Source organism: Lycorma delicatula, chromosome 5 (assembly GCF_047948215.1).
Source record: "Lycorma delicatula isolate Av1 chromosome 5, ASM4794821v1, whole genome shotgun sequence".
Taxonomy (NCBI): domain Eukaryota; kingdom Metazoa; phylum Arthropoda; class Insecta; order Hemiptera; family Fulgoridae; genus Lycorma; species Lycorma delicatula.
Window position 1 is genome coordinate 2,003,803 of NC_134459.1, and position 18,600 is coordinate 2,022,402.

General features: G+C 29.1%; 1 protein-coding gene across 11 annotated transcripts in view; it reads right to left on the reverse strand.

Annotated features, from left to right (window-relative positions):
* Nucleotides 1–949: 949 nt before the first annotated feature.
* The window catches only part of fbl (pantothenate kinase 3 fbl), a 171,368-nt gene continuing 153,717 nt past the window's right edge, over nucleotides 950–18,600 (reverse strand). For 6 of the 11 annotated variants that reach the window (XM_075365509.1, XM_075365507.1, XM_075365508.1 and 3 more), the window contains 6 exons: nucleotides 17,567–17,734; nucleotides 16,863–16,939; nucleotides 15,541–15,717; nucleotides 10,595–10,748; nucleotides 5,979–6,092; nucleotides 952–1,566 (listed from right to left, as the gene is read on the reverse strand). In XM_075365509.1, the coding sequence (XP_075221624.1) occupies nucleotides 1,513–1,566; nucleotides 5,979–6,092; nucleotides 10,595–10,748; nucleotides 15,541–15,717; nucleotides 16,863–16,939; nucleotides 17,567–17,734 (744 nt within the window). In that variant the 3' untranslated portion in view covers nucleotides 952–1,512. Of the gene's footprint in view, nucleotides 1,567–5,978; nucleotides 6,093–10,594; nucleotides 10,749–15,540; nucleotides 15,718–16,862; nucleotides 16,940–17,566; nucleotides 17,735–18,600 lie in introns of all 11 variants that reach the window. The other 5 variants (XM_075365516.1, XM_075365517.1, XM_075365514.1 and 2 more) reach the window with 2 other exon arrangements.

Here is an 18,600-nt window from a genome sequence, read left to right on the forward strand (position 1 = left end):
ATTTAAGTTGAAGGTGGAATATAAACATTGAAACACAAAAATATCAATCAAATGAAGATACAAGAAGTGAATCCAAACATTATGTAAATTTTTAGATTAAGCAAATTAATACAATTGAAAAATTTATGCCAAACTGGAAAAATAATAAATTTTTGGTTAAAAATTAATTCTATACTGAAGTAGGCATTTTAAAATAAATAAAACATTCACATAAAATTATAGAAATTGTAGATAAAAAAAACTTGACTAATACAGGTACTTATGTTTTATTTTAATATTCATTCAGGTGGGCAATCAATTTTGATAAGAAAAACAAGATCTATCAAAACAAATTTATGGATTTTTTTTTCATTTAATCATAGATTAATCTATTGAACAAGATTAGTATCAAAACTATTAATTTAAGTTTAAGAATACAGATAATTTTTAGTGTTCTCGATGAGAAAATATTGTCAGCAAGCCTAAGATTTTCCATAATCAAATTAGCTGAAAAAGAATAACTTAAATATATTGCACTGGAAAAATGGAGTTAACCCAATTAAAAACTGATGAAGGAAGACATAGAGAAAATAAAATTCAAACATAAAATAAATAAACAGATAATATTTTCTTATGTAAATATTATCTAAAGAAAAAAAAATTCACTTTACTAAAAAAAATTGCACAAATCTAAAGAATAAAATAATAGTTATTTCAACAAAAACTGAACAAAAAGGAATGTGATGAAAGTCTACATTCTTGTTATAAAACAAAAAAATTATAAAAAATATAGGAAATTAACATTCTGATATTATAGAAAGAATTAGTTTTGTCAACACTTTTTTTAACATGATAAAATATGTACAGTTATATATATATATATATATATATATATATATATATATATACACACACACACACAATTACCTTTAAATAAATAACAATTATCCAACTAAGATATATATCATCACATCAGTAAATCACATGTTCTTTTAAGGATTAATATCATGATATTGTAATGCCAATATAAGTAGTTACACTAAAAAATGTATATAATTCTCATTAGCTAATTTAATAAATATAAGCTAAACTATACAAACATACTGGACAATATGTATAATATATTTATCCAAAGTAATAGAGTAGGCTGTAATAAAATTAATAACTGTAATAATTTTATCTTTTATACATAACAAGTATATGAAAATAAATATTCATAAAATATTAAAATGAAATCTTACAACTGTATGATATGATGTCGAAAGTAATGACACATAATAAGTATATTAGACAGAAAGCAAGAATTATCAGAATGACAATATGATGACTCAAAGTGTTTATAAATAATTATGTATCACATTATACCGTATCGATGATCTTTTTTGATCAAAACAGTGCAAGGCACCGGCCAATTATTTTCCTATCGCCTATCCAACTAATGTCATATAATACCCGATTATAATAAATTAATGGAAATGTTATCGATCGAATTAATTATTTACATTTACTGGAATGAAAGATGTAATGATCATCTCAGCTGACTTCTTCATTGAATGCTAATAAACATCCGACAGCACCAAAGTAACCCTGTTAAAAAAATAACAATAGAATAAATTAAATAAAGGGATCTCATAAAATATCAATTTAGAAGTATCATGAAAGAAAGAATTCATCTTTATAGAGCAGTATTAAAATTCTTACAAACCTGTCTACTGTGAAAAAGATTATTTTTCATCAATTGAAAGAATAATTAATAACAGTGGTACAATTAAGAACTAATATACGGTACAACAATGGAAGTAAATATTTTTTAGTGTCAAACAATGGTTACTATAGGAAACTGGTTGGTTACTATTGAATAAAACATTCCTTTTATCTAAAAAAAAAAGAGAAAAAAAAGGACTGAAATATAATGTCACTCATAATTCCAAATAAAGATATAGCCAAATGAAACAAATACATTAAAGTACATGATTTTATTTGCTACAAAAACTTTATTTTTCCATGTAGTTAAACATTTACATCTACATATTTCGACCGATGGTGAACCAGTTTTCTCATTCTATCGATGAAACTAGTGGAGTCTTTCCTTAGTTCATAACCCCCTGTGTCCTTTAGTTCATCATCTGTGGTGAAATGAATATTCTCAATTGCATACATCTTTAATTGCAGAAAAAAGTGAAAATTACAGTGCACCAAACAGCGAGTACGGAATAGAGGAGTACAAATTTCAACTTTACAAGAGCTTAGGCCATTGCACACAATGTGTTTGGCTGATCGTTATCATGCTGCAGAATTATTGGCTTTGTGGATTGTCAAACATGACACATAGATCTCCTAATGTGTTTTAATAACTTTATGTATTAAGCTGAATTAGTATTAGTTACAAAGACATTATAACAGCATTATTAGTCGATAAAAAATTTATAATCAACCTGGCTTCCAAATAGTCAGTCATGTATACATATCTGGAATCCCAGAACACTGTTACAGAAATTTTTAGTGCCGTATTCTATGCTCTGATGTTATTCTTCTGGGTCATAATTGACGAACAAAGTTATATTCCCTGTAACAATATTGAAAAGGAAGTCATTTCCCTAGTCACGATAACGTTTTTGAAGTCGTTTACAACATCAATTTTCTTGTTGTTTGTTCTCTGCGAGCACAAATCCACTGTAAACAAATTTTACAATAGCCTAGATATGCTTACTTGTTTTCTTGATATGCCTATCTGGGTGGTGATGCGATGGTCATTTTGAATCTATTCATCCACCTCCTTTTGGGGCATCTCATCGATCACAGAAACCGGTAAACCATTGTGAAGGTTTATTCTCAATGTTTCATTTTACCGGCTTTTGGTACACAAAATTTACTCCTACTCACAGTACTATGATTAACAATTTTATCACCGTAAAACAACTTTTAGACGACAATGAATGTCATTAGCATTCATTTTTTCCACTGTCAAAAATTCAATCTCTGAATGTAGTTTTAAATGCACAGATTGATGCAGCAGGTGTACCTCACTCCATAACAATGATGATAGAAAATTAATGAACTTGGGTCAAGGAGTTTAGGAATGTTAATAGTAGAGGAATGAAAATACAAGATTACACCACCTAAAACTTTATGCAATATTTTGTTCTCCCGTTACATTTCAGAGTAATGAAGACATTCAAATAAAATATATTAAAAGCAGTTGCTGTACCTAACAGTCATTGGCAATTTTATGCGAGATGTAAGTTGTTTATGGAACTGGTATAACTATTCTGAAGAAAAACTATACTGTACCACACTTACCAGGGACCACCACACCAGACTTGCCCACCAGGCTGGTCTAGTGGTTAACTTGTCATTGCAAATCAACTGATTTTGAAGTCAAGACTTGTAAGGTTCAAATCCTAGTAAAGGCAGTTACTTTTATACAGATTTGAGTACCGGTGTTCTTTGGTGGTTGGGTTTCAATTAACTGCACATCTCAGGAATGGTCAATCTGAGACTGTACAAGACTACACTTTATTTATATTCTTACATATCATCATCTGAAGTAATACCTTACGGTGGTTCCGGAGGCTAAACAGAAAAAGAAGATTACCAGGGGGAAATTGAAAAGAAAATTTATTTCCTCATGTTTTTTTCATCGAGCCAAATATAGTGTTGTACATTAGTATGGATATTCCACTGAGATTCCGGCCTGCAAGTAACACCTTAACCTTGTTCATTAAAGAGAATAAATGATGCCATATGATAAACATGATTACAATCAGAAGTAATTGACTAGTGCTGCTTATACCTTAGATGTTTTACAGATCATACATAAGAAAGATCATGTCAAATCATGCTAAAGCAGTAGAGTAAGTACCTTTTCTGTGCGTTTTAATCAAAACTTTAATTGAAAATACTAGATTTTTATTTATTATATTGTAACAGACGTAAAATATAAATTGGAAAGAAGAAATTTTGTTTGATCTGATCCTAGAAACGGTGTAATCAAATTTCATGTTTGAAAATTTAAGCTTGAGAATATAAAATAAGAATATCAAAACATAATAATTTGAAATTATAGTTGACTAAATTTACCAGTAATTTACTTTTTAATTCTTAAAAAATAAAGTTTAATTAATGAAGTCTATGACAAATGCAGCAGTGATCAGAAGCAAATGTTTTTTATTTATTTTATGTTAAACACTATTACTAAATATAAACATTAATTTATTTTCCTTCTGGTTAATCATCCTACAAGATGATTAGAAATGAATTTTTTGTAGCATACAAAAATATGTAAAGTCTCACCTTGAATCTTCCAGAAAAAAGGCAGAGACATTATCGCTTCAACATGGAGATCAACTACATAATGTAAATTATTATTAATAGATATTATCAGAATGGTGGACCATTTATTAGGATTATAGGTAATTTGGTGTTAGAGGGATGTATATAAAAGGTAAAAAAAATATAAGTATAAAGAAGGACAAAAATTGGAATATATAAAACAGGTAATGAAGATATAGGATTTAGTAAATGTGTTGAGATTAAAAGATTAGGAAAGAGCAAAAAAGGGAAGGGAAATGATATCCAACCGGTCAAATGGCTGATGACTTTGAAGGAGATTTATTACCTCCAATGACAATAATTAAAAATTAAGGATGAAGATGGTCTTAGAAGTGGAAGAATGGAAAATTCTATTTTATTACTCATTTATTAATATCGATACAAATATAATATTTTTATTGACACCAGAACATTATTTATAATTACTCACTTCCCATTCTGGTTATTACAGAGCCAGAAATAGCTTAACCATTACACCAGAATTAGCTTAACAATTACCAGAATTTTCATCTCATAATTTCTTAGCTCCCGATATATTATCATCCCACCAACAGTGGTATTAGCAAGAGGAGATGCTTCCTTTGCAATTCATAGTTATCTGCTTGTGACTCTTATTCCTATGCTTATAGGGGGATAGCTAAACAAAGAGAATTATTTTCTGTAGGCAAGTGGGTTGGTGGTGCTGCCCTCTCCTGCTAGGTATGCTTACTCTCCTTGCTCAGTCGGTTAGTTAGCGTTCATGAGAAACCACTGCAGTAGACAGACTGACTGTTTTCTTAAGCCCCTCCCAATGTTCTCTGCAATTTTGTGATGGCAAGCTTTAAGGAGTAACACATCAACATCAAATTCTTCTTTCTGTTACAGAAAATAGTGAAAGAAACAGTTTCAATGCTTTGGGAAGCTTATGGAAAGGAATCTCTAAGCTAGGCAAGAATTTAAAAGCGGTTTGTTCAGTTCAGAAGTGGCCAAATGTCACTTGAAGATGAATCTCATTCGGGTTGCCCTCAAAATCCAGGAAAGATGAAAATGTTCAAAAAATGTACAATGCCATCAGGTTGGATCATCACAGAACAATTGATGATTTGGAGGAAATAACTGGAATTTACTGGAGTTCACGCCAAAGAATCAAGCAGACAATGTACCTGCCCACACAGTGTTGAAAATCAACTTGTTTTTGATGAAAAACAGCAGGACAATGGTTTCTCATTTCCTCTTACTCGCTCAACCTAGCCCACTGCTACTAAAAACCTAAAGGGAAAGTGTTTTCAGGATGTAGAAGAGATTAACAAAGTCACGGAGGCACTCAACAAGCATTAGTTCAGAAGAACACAAAAAATGTTTCAAACAGTGGAAAAACTGTTCGTATAAGTGCATATCATCTACTGGACAGTGTTTTGAAGAAGACTGATGTTTTTAAGATGTTATTTTAAATAAAAAATAATTTAAATAAATAATTCTTGTTTTTTTTTTTTTGTTTGGGTACCCCATATGTAAAAAAAAAATAGTATTGCATAGCTTATTGTTTATGTATAATATAAACATACGGATGTAGTTGTAAAAACACTCTACAAATAGCTAATACTCAGGGTCTTAGTTACCATACTCACAAAATATGAGCGCTTAGAAGGAAAAATATTATTTTATCATCGAGACTAAAATAAACTTACTTCATGTTCAAGAAACAATGCTTTTAACGTTCCATTAGACCAATAATCCATAGCATATGCTAGTAATTTCATTGATATTGGATTTACTCTCAGGAAATTACCAGCAAAAACAACCTATGAACATAAAAATAAAATAGTTATTATAATCTAATTAAAAATAATATAATTGTTATTTAATAATATAACAGTCAATTAATATTCTTTCACAGAAAGAGAAAAAAAAAAAAATTTTTATAACAAAAAAAGAAAGAAAGAAAGAAAAAAATTACACAAAAACAAACAAAATGTACATTATTGTTTAAAACTAATCAATGTGTTACTTTACAAAACTTATTAAGCTATAATAAAAATAATTCATAAATACAATGTTAAATAATATTTTAAATTATAAAATATGTCCTTCATTAAAGTTTATTTCTTAATGCAATTAAAATATAAAAATTATAACAAAACTTTTTAACTGCTAAAAAAAATCTTGTGATATGATGATTACCAACAAACAATGTAAGTTTTGAACTTTCATTCGACATTAATTAAACAATATATTTTTAATATTACAAAAATTTTACTAATTTAGAGAAGGTAGCTTTAAAAAGATAAAAAACTACTTTATACATTTTTACTGGATTTCTTATAAAGAAACCTGTTTCTGCAAATGCTAAAGAAATGCGATTATTAGTTACGTAAATAATACTCATCTAACCCTTGGTTTAACCAAAAATTATATTTTCCACAAATTTTCCAAACCAGCAAGGCATTTTCAGCAACTGTCATCCAGTAAGAAATTCAATAAATTCAATAAATTTAAGTAAGAAATTCATAAAAATTATATTTTTATTGTAAGTCTACCATATGATTTTAGATAGTACAGAAGTGTATTTTTACAACTGTAGTGAAAAAAATAACATTTGATCTTATCCTTTAAAATTGCCTTCATACAATCAATAGAAAATTGTACAAAACATTTTATATTATTCAATTATTCTATATAATTAATGTTTCATAAGTACAAAAAACTCATATTAAATGCTCAATCTGAAGAGACAACTGCAGTGAAAAAATAATATTTGATTTTATCCTTTAATAATTGTCTTCATACAATCAACAAAAAATTGTACAAAATATTTTATATTATTCAATTATTCTATAAAATTAATGTTGTTTTATAAGAAAAGAAAAAAATTAAAATAAATGCTCATTCTGAAGGGATAATATGGTCTATTTTGGAATATGATGACAATGCATCGTTTGGAATAACACTGATAGACAAAAAAAAATTTTTAATGTTTTTCTAAGTGAGATGCCATTTCTTGAATTGCTTTTTTGCATACATTACAGATTGTAAATACAATTTTTCGATCACCCTTAGTTTTAAATAAATTACGCTTCAAAAAAAAATTAAGGGAAAATATAGTTAAAAGCTGTAAAATTTATAATTTTGCATGGCCATACTTGTGTTACAATGACTTGGCTGATGCTTTTGCATCTTAGATCAACTTCCTTATTTGAGGACCAACAAATATTCTTTCTTTAATTTTTCCTTCACTTACGTTCAGAAATTTCTGTCTGATGGACAAAAATTCAGGACTATCCTTATTCATTACTTTTACAAAAAATTTCATTAGTCCTAGCTTGATTTGGAGAGGGGGTAAAAATATTTTTTTGGATTCAACCAAATTTTTTAGGCTCATGAATAATATTTTTCCCATATAGAGTTAAGTTGTCTCATTTCTTCCACTCTTTGGTAACATAATGTTTATCCCTAGCTCGGCTGTTCCAATTGCAAAGAAAACATGTACTTAAACCTAACTGCATGCTAACAAAATAGCTATAACTTTCAAATCACCAGCTATGTTCCAGCTATGTTTTTTATAATTTATTTTTTCAAGAACGTCTTTCATCAAATTGTATGTCTCTTTCAAATTAATACCATAAGCGATTGGTATCGAAGGATATTTGTTATCATTGTGTAGTAGATCCACTTTTAAGCTATACTTGGAAGAATCTATGAAAAGGCGCCAGTCCTCAGGTTTATGAACTTGTCCTAAGTGCAACATAAGTTCACCAATATTTCTGCAATAAATCAAATTATTTTCATCAATAAAGTACTGAAAAAGTTCTTTTTGTTGGCTTCGAAAGCCCAACATTTTTATATTTATTTGAAGTAAATTCCAACCTTGCAGTCTTGATCCTAACAGTTCAGCTTGATTTTCTGATAAATTTAAATCCCTAAACAAGTCATTTAATTCACGTCGTGATATAAGATGTGGGTAATTGGAAGATAAATCAAAATCATTGTTGTCTTCTTCAGTACTGCCTGATTCTTCATTGCTGCTTTTGAAACATACATTCACAGGTCGTTCAGGAACTGGAATAATTTCACTGTGAGCTACAGGCCTGATTGCAGATTGCAATGAAGGATATTTTACAGTATGTTTAGATTGTTTAGCAATTCCAGACACACTTGTTAAACAAAAGTAACAATCAGTTACACGATTCTTGCCAAACCATAGGTAACCTTCCGTTTACCTTTCAGCCATCCTCTTAAATGTACAGAACAATTAATGCATACTATATGAGAAGCCCACGTCTTATCCTGATCAACAATTTTACACTGAAAGTACAAATGTTATGCTTTTTTAATTAAAGGTGTAATGGTTTTTTTCTATTTGATTTTACAGTAAACTCACCACATACATAACAAAAGACGTCCACATCATGTACAAAATTTTGAGGTATTATGACACTGCACTGTTAACAAACTTAAGACGGCAATAAGACTGAACAAAATTAATGCATTCCTAAATCCAGTGCTTAATACAAACAACACAGCTGTGTTTTCAGCTACATGTTTTGGCCTGCACAGACGTGATTAATCTTGTCCATGAAGGCTCACAGATCAGTAATAGATATTATGTCATAATATGATATGATTTAATTCTTTGTCTAGTATTGTTTATTTATAGCTTACAAATTATGTTAACAAAGTTAAAAAATAAAAAATTAGCTAACAGAATACAATATAGAAGCTTAAAACTGTACGTTGAAAAAATCAAAAAATCTTTTAATTAAAATTTAACAATTTTCAAAAATGGTGGGTGATAGAAAGATTCTGAGTTCATATGCGTTTTCAGCATGAAAAAACACAGTAAAATCATGTTGTCGCATGTTAGGAAACAAAAATTATGTTTATCAATGTTATTGATGTCACATCAGTATAACTTTAAAGCTTTTATTTAATTTTTTTAGAATATTTTAGTATAATATTTTCCTGGTTTATTAATAAATTAGATCTCCTGTTAAAAAAAAAAAACATTATTGAAACTCCTTAAATACAAAGGTAGATGAAAAGTTCCAGGCCTGGATAAGAAAATGAACATTTTTTAGGTACATTTTGATTTATTTTTCAACATAGTCACCATTAAGGTCTGTACACTTAGCCCAGTATTCCACAAGAGCACTTTTGCCAGTTCGGTACATCAATTTATCCAATTTTTGAGCCATTTTTTTAGGTTAGAAAACAAGTGATAGTCACTGGGACCCAGATCAGATGAATATGGACGGTGTTAGAGCAATTCAAAATATAATCTGTTGATTTTTGCCACTGAAGTGTGAACTGGAGGATTGTCTTGATGGAAAAACACTTTCTTTTTGCCAAATATGAATATTATTTTCCCTTTTAAATATATACATATCATTTTCTCTTAATTTCATCGCTAAGATTCTACAATAGGGTTGCATGATATTTGCCATTTATTGTTTCACCCTTTTTAAGATAATGAAAATTATTCCAAAAGCATCCCAAAAAACAGTTGCCATATAACGTTTTCACTTTTTTTTAGAGCAGGTTGACCTCTTTCAACCCACTGTTTTGTCTTGGGAGTACACTGATGAAACACAAGTCTCATCAACCATCATCAATCGATGTAAAAGTTCCTATGCATTGTGCCAAAAGAGCTTGAGACAACCACTTCAAATCTTTTTCATCACTGTTTGGTCGGGTGCGAGCAAACACAACACCCATCTAGCATATAGCTTGTTCATGCCCAAATTTTCATGCCAAATATTGTGCACACATTCTGATGATATACCTACAAACTGCTAACTCGTTCACTGTCATTTGTTAATCTGTCAAAATGATTTTATGCACTTTCTTCATCATTTCTGGCATAGTCACTTGAGAATAATGTCCACTACATGGTTCATCGCTAGTGTGTGTTTAACTCATTTTAAACTGTATGTCACAGCTGTTGTATTTGATGGAGAAGAGTGTTCAATGTCATATAAAACTCTTCTTTAGTTTTCTTTGCACTTAAGCCTTTCAGAAAAGAGTATTAATCACTGCAAAAATTTCCAGTTTTTCCATTTTCTAAAAAAGCCCTAATTCTCCACTTTGATGGAATCGAAATATTCTACTAAGCGATGCAAACAGCTTGAAACTCTCATAATAAACTAATGAAGTATGGGTGCGTGTGACACCATCAAGAAGTTAAGTATATAATGTCACCTCTGAGTGAGGCCTGGAACTTTTCACTCCAGTCTTGTACAGCAACATATGGGCTATCTAATATTAACATAATGTAAGTTAGTACTTAAATTAAATAAACAATATTTACCCTATTGACTTTTTCATTAAGTGCACACATCCTTGCAAGTGATCCAATGTTGTTGGTGATAGTTACTAAGGTGGCTCGGGCCAAATCCTCTCTTGATACAGTCGCTCGTCTTTCTTTTGAATTCATTTGACCAAAGCTGTACAGATTCATGAAACTTCAATCGAAATGATATTAATCATTGTAACCTATTAATCTGTTATTATTTTAAATGATTTATACAGTCTCAAAATATGCACCTTTTTAATTAAACCGATACAATAACAAAAGCGAGAATGAATTAAGGAAAAATGTGACAGATTCTTTTGCTAAACTGACTAACAGAAATTAATTTCGAAACCAAATGACTATTACTTAAGCGGATAGCAAGTTTATAATTTGTAATTACTGCATTAGAAAAATACACTTTCCTTTTATATACACTAATATAGCTACTGACTTATCATCTTAAAATAAAAAATATATTTATTTTTTTTCTGTTATTATTTATAATCCAAGTCCACATACTATATTGCAATTTATCACAGTGATGTTCATATCAAATATGTAAAATTGTTAATACAACAGAATTCTATTTTATGATTTTTAACTAAATATTAACAAAATGCAGCCAAATTTCTACTTTAATAATGATGTTATCACATTCCTAAAACACATTCATCATGTCCAATAAGTTATTGTAAACAGTTTTTAAAAAGAAGAGTTGAAAAATTGTGAGCCTTAAAATTGAAATATGGGAAAATCTTTAAGCTGAATTAAGACAGAATTAGTATAACAAATGAGAACAATATAATTATTTAACTTTATCGTAATAATTATTAGATTAAAATTCAACTCACTCTTTCAGTTAAAAAAAAAAAAAACTGAACTTTAAATGTTGTATATTTCTAAACGCTGCTTGATGCAATCTGTAATCCAATATTTATGCATTTTATTTTTAAAAGAAATTATTCTAGTTCAGCTGCCTTAGCATTCTTGTAAGCTAATTTTGAATATTATGTGACAAAGATGTGAGACCTAAGTCATTTCAGAAATTGGTTTACATATTATCTTGAATAACATGCAAGGAATTAAGTAATTTCTTGTTTTCTTCTTCAATGAGCCATACACTGTTGCATATTGACATGCCAAGCTGACACAAAAGCAAAGACATCCATTCTATGAATTTAACTTTCATCCTGTTCATTACACGACTGAACATTCGTACAGTAATGAACATAATTACTGTACAAAAAGCAACTCCAACTAATTTCACTTATCTCCAAGTTGGACACACACACACACACACACACACACATTATAATTTATAATAGACTATGAGGATTTGCATAAGAAATGTAATGCAATCAACTAATATACCCTTTCTTGAGAGGAATGTATCATTAACACTGCTTATCTTCAATAGGAGAGAAATAATACTTAATTCAGATTCTCTTGCAACAAAACCAAAACAATAATAAAACCAAAAATTTATTTTTTGCAATGTAATAAAGAAATCATTTCTATTTTTACTGAATAATAAATTTTGCATAAAAAAGGAAATTTTGACAGTTTTCATAAGGAATATTCTATATAAATAAGTATATGTACAGTAAATAAATAAATACAACAGATATTCTTTATAACACTTAAATATTTTCCATATACTACTTAATTTTTTTATCTGACTAACAAATCTGACAACATATCACAGAGCTTAAAAAGTTATCAACAGTATCTCAAACCATAATGTTCAGGTGCAATTAATTTTAACTTAAGGAAAGTTTTCAATATTACTTAATATTCAGTAAATTCAAAGAGTTGTTTATTTACTAATAAAGCATTAATGTCTAAGTAGATTTTGCCAATATTAAAAAAAAGTTATTAAAAAAATAACTTACTATATTAACAACTTACTCCATGATTAATTTCTCATACTATCATAATTAATTATGACATTATGAAATTAACAGTTCTTTAAAAATATCAGCAACACCTCTTAGAAACTTTAACAACAATTCTTAATTACCTTTGATTTACATTTAATAACCGCATCTTTATTTCCAGATGAATATTGACTTTTTAATAATCATTCAGATTCTTATGCAATAGGAACAATTCCCATTAAGTGAACAGTGATTTGTTCACCGTATGTGAAAACTGATTCACAATCATCAACAATATAACCTATTATAAACAGTACTCTGTATCACACATAGTCCTCTAGCAACGATCTTTCTACTTTGTTTTACTTACATGCCTGCAGAATTGGTTTCTAATCTAAAGAAGTTTTCTGAAATGTAATTGACAATGACACATTTTCAATCAATTTTATTTTAGAATAATGGGTTGGTAATCTTAAAATTGAGTGACTTTCAAACTGAAATATTTTACATATTAATATTTGGTTTCTTGTGTTTTTTATGCTATAAATTCAAGTTTTAATATGAATTTAGTAAATTCAGCCAACTTTCCCTGTGGCAGCTCTCTTTATAACAGAAATTTCGCTACAGTGGCAATATCTGATAGTCTCTTCACATTACTATACTAAAGTACAATATTTCTATTTTTATCTCTTTATTACAGCTGATGAAATCCCAGTAGTTTTTTTTTTATAGCGGCTCTAATACAACTGCCTCTTATATCAAACCTGCTGGTTTTTTTTTTGAATTTAGGTTTTCAATTTTTTCCAGGTGAGTAAACTCAGATGCTCCATTCCTTATTCTGACATTTTGATTCCAGCTCAAAATGATTAATCTAGGTTCATCGAAAGTTATGATGCAATCTGAAAAAGCAATCTTAAAAATAATTTTTAGCAAAAGGTTATCTTTTGCTAAAAATTGTTTTTAAGTTTTGTACTAATGTGACTGAATTTAGGTGATTTTGATAAACCGTCTCAAAATTCACATCAAATATAATTTGCTAACACATTCAGCTTATCATGAATAATGGAATGGGCAGTGCCGAAATAAATTTCAACAATTTTGGAAAGCATTAGTCAAAGTCAAAACTTTCATCGGTTTTGTGCTAAAATTTAAAATGAGTAATATAAATTGTTCGATCCACTTATAAAAATTTGCACGATTAATACATTTTTTACCAAACTGAACATCTGCATGTGAATTTCTGTTGATTTTACGCCTTTAGAAAATAACTATCTTGTCACAGCATGGTTTCCTTTCATGTTATATGTTTCAAGTGGAGCTTACATTGTGAAATAAATAAAAGAAGTTATAACAATGGAGATTATTTTTGAACAGCTGATATTTTCTAACAAAGTTGCCAACTTGAACTTCAGATAGTATCAGCTTGTTCTATCTATTAAATAGTTTTTGCAGCCTCTTTAATTCATTTGTCTTTAACTATTGAATGATCCTTATACATTTAGTATTTAATACAAATACAAACTGGTGCGTAATATTTATGAAAAAAGGGAAGTTTCGTTAGACTTCAAAAAGAGTGTTGTAGTCATGATACCAAAGAAAGCAGGAGCAGAAAAATGTGAAGAATACAGGACAATTAGCTTAACTAGCCATGCATCAAAAATCTTAACTAGAATTCTGTACAGAAGAATTGAGAGGAGAGTGGAAGAAGTGTTATGAGAAGACCAATTTGGCTTCAGAAAAAGTATAGGGACAAGGGAAACAATTTAAGGTCTCAGATTAAAAGTAGAAGGAAAATTAAAGAAAAACAAACCAACATACTTGGCATTTATAGCCATAGAAAAGGCATTCGATAACGTAGACTGGAATAAAATGTTAGCATTTAAAAAAAATTAGGTTTCAATACAGAGATAGAAGAATAATTGCTAACATTTACAGGAATCAAACAGCAACAGTAATAATTGAAGAACATAAGAAAGAAGCCGTAATAAGAAAGGGAGTCCGACAAGGACGTTCCCTATCCTCGTTACTTTTTAATCTTTACATAGAACTAACAGTTAATGATGTTAAAGAACAATTTAGATCCGTAGTAACAATACAAGGTGAAAAGATGCTACGATTTGCTGATGATATAGTAATTCTAGCTGAGAGTAAAAAGGACTTAAAAGGAACAACGAATGGCATGAAGTTCTACGCAAGAACTACTGCATGAAAATAAACAAGAACAAAACAAAAGTAATGAAATGTAGTAGAAATAACAAAAATGAATCACTGAATGTGAAAATGGAGGAGAAAAGATTATGGAGGTAGAAGAATTTTGTTATTTGGGAAGTAGAATTACTAAAGATGAACGAAGCAGGAGTGATATAAAATGCAGAATAGCACAGATGAAACGAGCCTTCAGTCAGTCAGAATATAATTTGTTTACATCAAAAATTAATTTAAACTTCAGAAAAAGATTTTTGAAAGTACATGTTTGGAGCGTCGCTTTATATGGAAGTGAAACTTGGACGATCGGAGTACATGAGAAGAAAAGATTAGAAGCTTTTGAAATGCGGTGCTATAGGAGAATGTTAAAAATCAGATGGTGGATAAAGTGAAAAATAAAGAGGTGTTGCGGCAAATCGATGAAGAAAGAAGCATTTGGAAATACACTTAAAAGAAGAGACAGACTTATAGGCCACATATTAAGACATCCTGGAATAGTCGCTTTAATATTGGAGGGGCAGGTAGAAGGAAAAAATTGTGCACGCAAGCAACATTTGGAATATGTAAAACAAATTGTTAGGGATGTTGGATGTAGGGGGTATACCGAAATGAAACGACTAGCACTAGATAGGGAATCTTGGAGAGCTGCATCAAACCAGTCAAATGACTGAAGACAAAAAAAATACAAATAATAATAAAATTAACAATATTAAATGACTCCAAGATTCAGTGGAAAATTTATTGAAGCGATGGGAATTTTAAAGATATAGCCTTTTACGTTTTTATTACTGTGTTATCTAAATACTTTTGTAAATACATCAATAAAAATTCAAAATAAAAACTTATATATAATTTAAACATTAAATAATATTAATTTACCTGCTTGCAACAAGATCGCCTGGTAAACCAAAACGTTCATAATCACCACCATATATGTCTCTAACCAACTTATCTACATGAGTGTTATCACCGCCTGAAGCCAATTCAATAGCTTCTTCAAAAGTATTACAACCAGTCAATAGACAACATAAACCTAGGAATGTTCCACCTCCTAAACTGTAACATTAAACATAAAATAAGTATAATTAAACTAATACAACAAAACGACAATCAAACAAAACCCTAAATAAAATTAGGGTGCTCTGTTAGCATTTCATCTTACGACACATTTTTCAATTTCCAAAATGTTTTACACCAAGAAGCTCCAGGTTTTATGTAGCATACATGCATAAAGGATGCAGTTTATCGCCTCATCCAGACACAGGATAACACATCCTGTTTTATCTAATAAAGAATTTTAAATGGGACTTTTTTGTTTATTATCATTTTCTTTATCTTTATTGTACGATATCCTTATTCTATAACTGCTCTCTTTTTTATTATGCTGTAGTTAATTATTTAGATTTCATTTACTATTCGTCGGGTAATTGTTAAATATTAAACCCTTTTGTGAATAGCCCCTTATATATTTAATTTGAAATATAAAAGAAGAAATAACTTTAATTTATTAAACAGAATCTTTTACAAATATATTTACGGCAGCGAAAATTTTTACTTTACTTAATAATTAAAAATATCTACTATAATTCTGTACTAGAGCACATGCCACAAATCAAATATCTTGCTTATGAGACTACAATTAATGAAAATATATCCAACATTAAAAAATTTAGATTTTATACTACAGTTAGAAATAAAATCACTATTACGATAGGTAGGAATGATGTCAAACTATTATTATTAGTGAAGTTATTAGATATTACTAATTGAAAATATAAGTTTTCTTGGAATGATAATGGAGATTTTAATCTCCACTATCAAATTACAATTTTAATTGTAAAAACATAGATTCAAATCTTGTAGCTCAAAAATAATGCTTTGAAATGAAAAATTGATGAGAGGATTATATAAGGGATTGATCATCTCTCATGTTCAGTATTCTCTTACACCCTGCATTCTAATGCTCCTGCAGTTCCAGCATGTAGCTAACAATAACATCATAACCTGACAATATGCAAAAAAATAAAATACAAACCGGTTGTTTACTCACAATAAACAAGTTTTGTAAGAAGTAAGTTGGATTTAAATTCCCTCATCTAAAAAAATTTGATTTGAAGATATATTCAAAGTTATGAAACTATAAAGAAAGATTAACTGGACCCAGTTTTTTAATACATTTATTAATAGCGAGTATAAAATACCTTGTGCCTGAAACTCTTCTATAATTGTGCGGGCCGTTAACTGCTAGTACACTAACACCAGAACCAATATTTACAAGCTGAAAATAATACCAAAACATAGAAATAAATGATAAAAGTATCATAAATGAAATATAAAAAATTAATAATTATTCAATGCATTACTGTAATAATCTAAAACAGGTAATATACACATACAGAATTGAGAAGTAAGAATTAATAACATTTCTCAGCAATTTCATCAATAGTAATAGATGTTACACAGACAATATAAAATAACCAAACAAAAGGAATGATGCATTAGTAAATAATAAATAGTTTACACATTAGTAAACTAATCTGTAACACTAATGTTGAACTGAAGGGCTGCGCAATAATTTAAACAAAAAACAAATACAATTCATGTAGTTAGATTTAAAAAAATAAAAATAAATTAACCGCATTTTATCACACTAATGAACAAATTTAATATACATGGTAGATTGTTATTGGCTAAAACTAAAAGTTATTCCGATTATTATTATTGTTTTTTCATATTCAAATCTTATAAAAAAAAAAAAAAAACATATCTGAAGACAAAATTTAAGGGTGGACACATTTGTAATGTTTTCCTCGTGTATTTAGAATGTGGGTGTTTTTTGAAATAATTTTTTTCATAATATTTCATCATGCTAATTAATCAGTATTTAAACAATTTAATTACTTACCAAAAATGGATACGGTTGAGAAAAATCATAAGCAACTTTATGACACCTTTCTGGTTCTGTTGGTTCCGCCCAATAATAACATTCACGAGGATTGTTTGTTTCCACATATAACATTCCTCGAATTAATGAATCCAACTCGTCAAACTTTGCTAATTTCATATTCACTTCCTAAAAATTAAAAGACAATAAATAAAGAAATCGACAATAATTAATTCTAGTTATTTTCAAATAATAATTGATTTAACGACACAGATGGTAATTTTATTTGTTATTAAAGAGCGGCCATCAACAACTATGGTCATTAGCCTGGTCAGGGGGAAATCCATTTGAAGTGACCCAAGGGTGGTTTTGCTTGACCAATTCAAAAAAAAAATTGAAACCTCCCTGCTTGTTTCCTACATGTCTCAGGACCTTAAAAACAACTTTTTTTAAAATTTTTTATTTAAGCAGTTTACCTGTGGGGACCATTTTTTAATGGTGTGCACATCTATTTTTGTGATTGTAAGGATTTATGGAAAGAATCATAATTAAAAAACCTTTGGTCTTGGAAGGATGAAACAAAAGCAATTTATTCGTATCTTCTCAAGGTAACAGATGGGTCCAGTGGTTTATTTGCCTATCTCTCTTCTTTCTATGAGAAAATTACAAAGTTGAACATGAAAAATGGTGAAATTTCACTTTTGGTAATTTTTTTCAAGAGCCAAGGATGACATATTCAGTTTGAAATATTTTTTTTGTATATAGGTATACGTTAGTAGTTTTACCATAAATAATATTAATAGTGATATACTTACCCCTAAATTTTTATGAATTTTTGAAAACTAATTTTATTTTAAATTCAAATTTTTGCTTCAAATAACTCTGATGGGGTTGGTGATAAAAGGTGCCTAAGTTACTTCCAGTCATCAGGAAAATTCATGTTGCAACATGCTCATTGCATCATTTAGCTTTGCAGTTACAGACTGGTCAGTCTGACATTAGTAAGTGACCTGTTCACATCTTTACCGAGTGTCTCAAATTTCATCCTGTGTTTG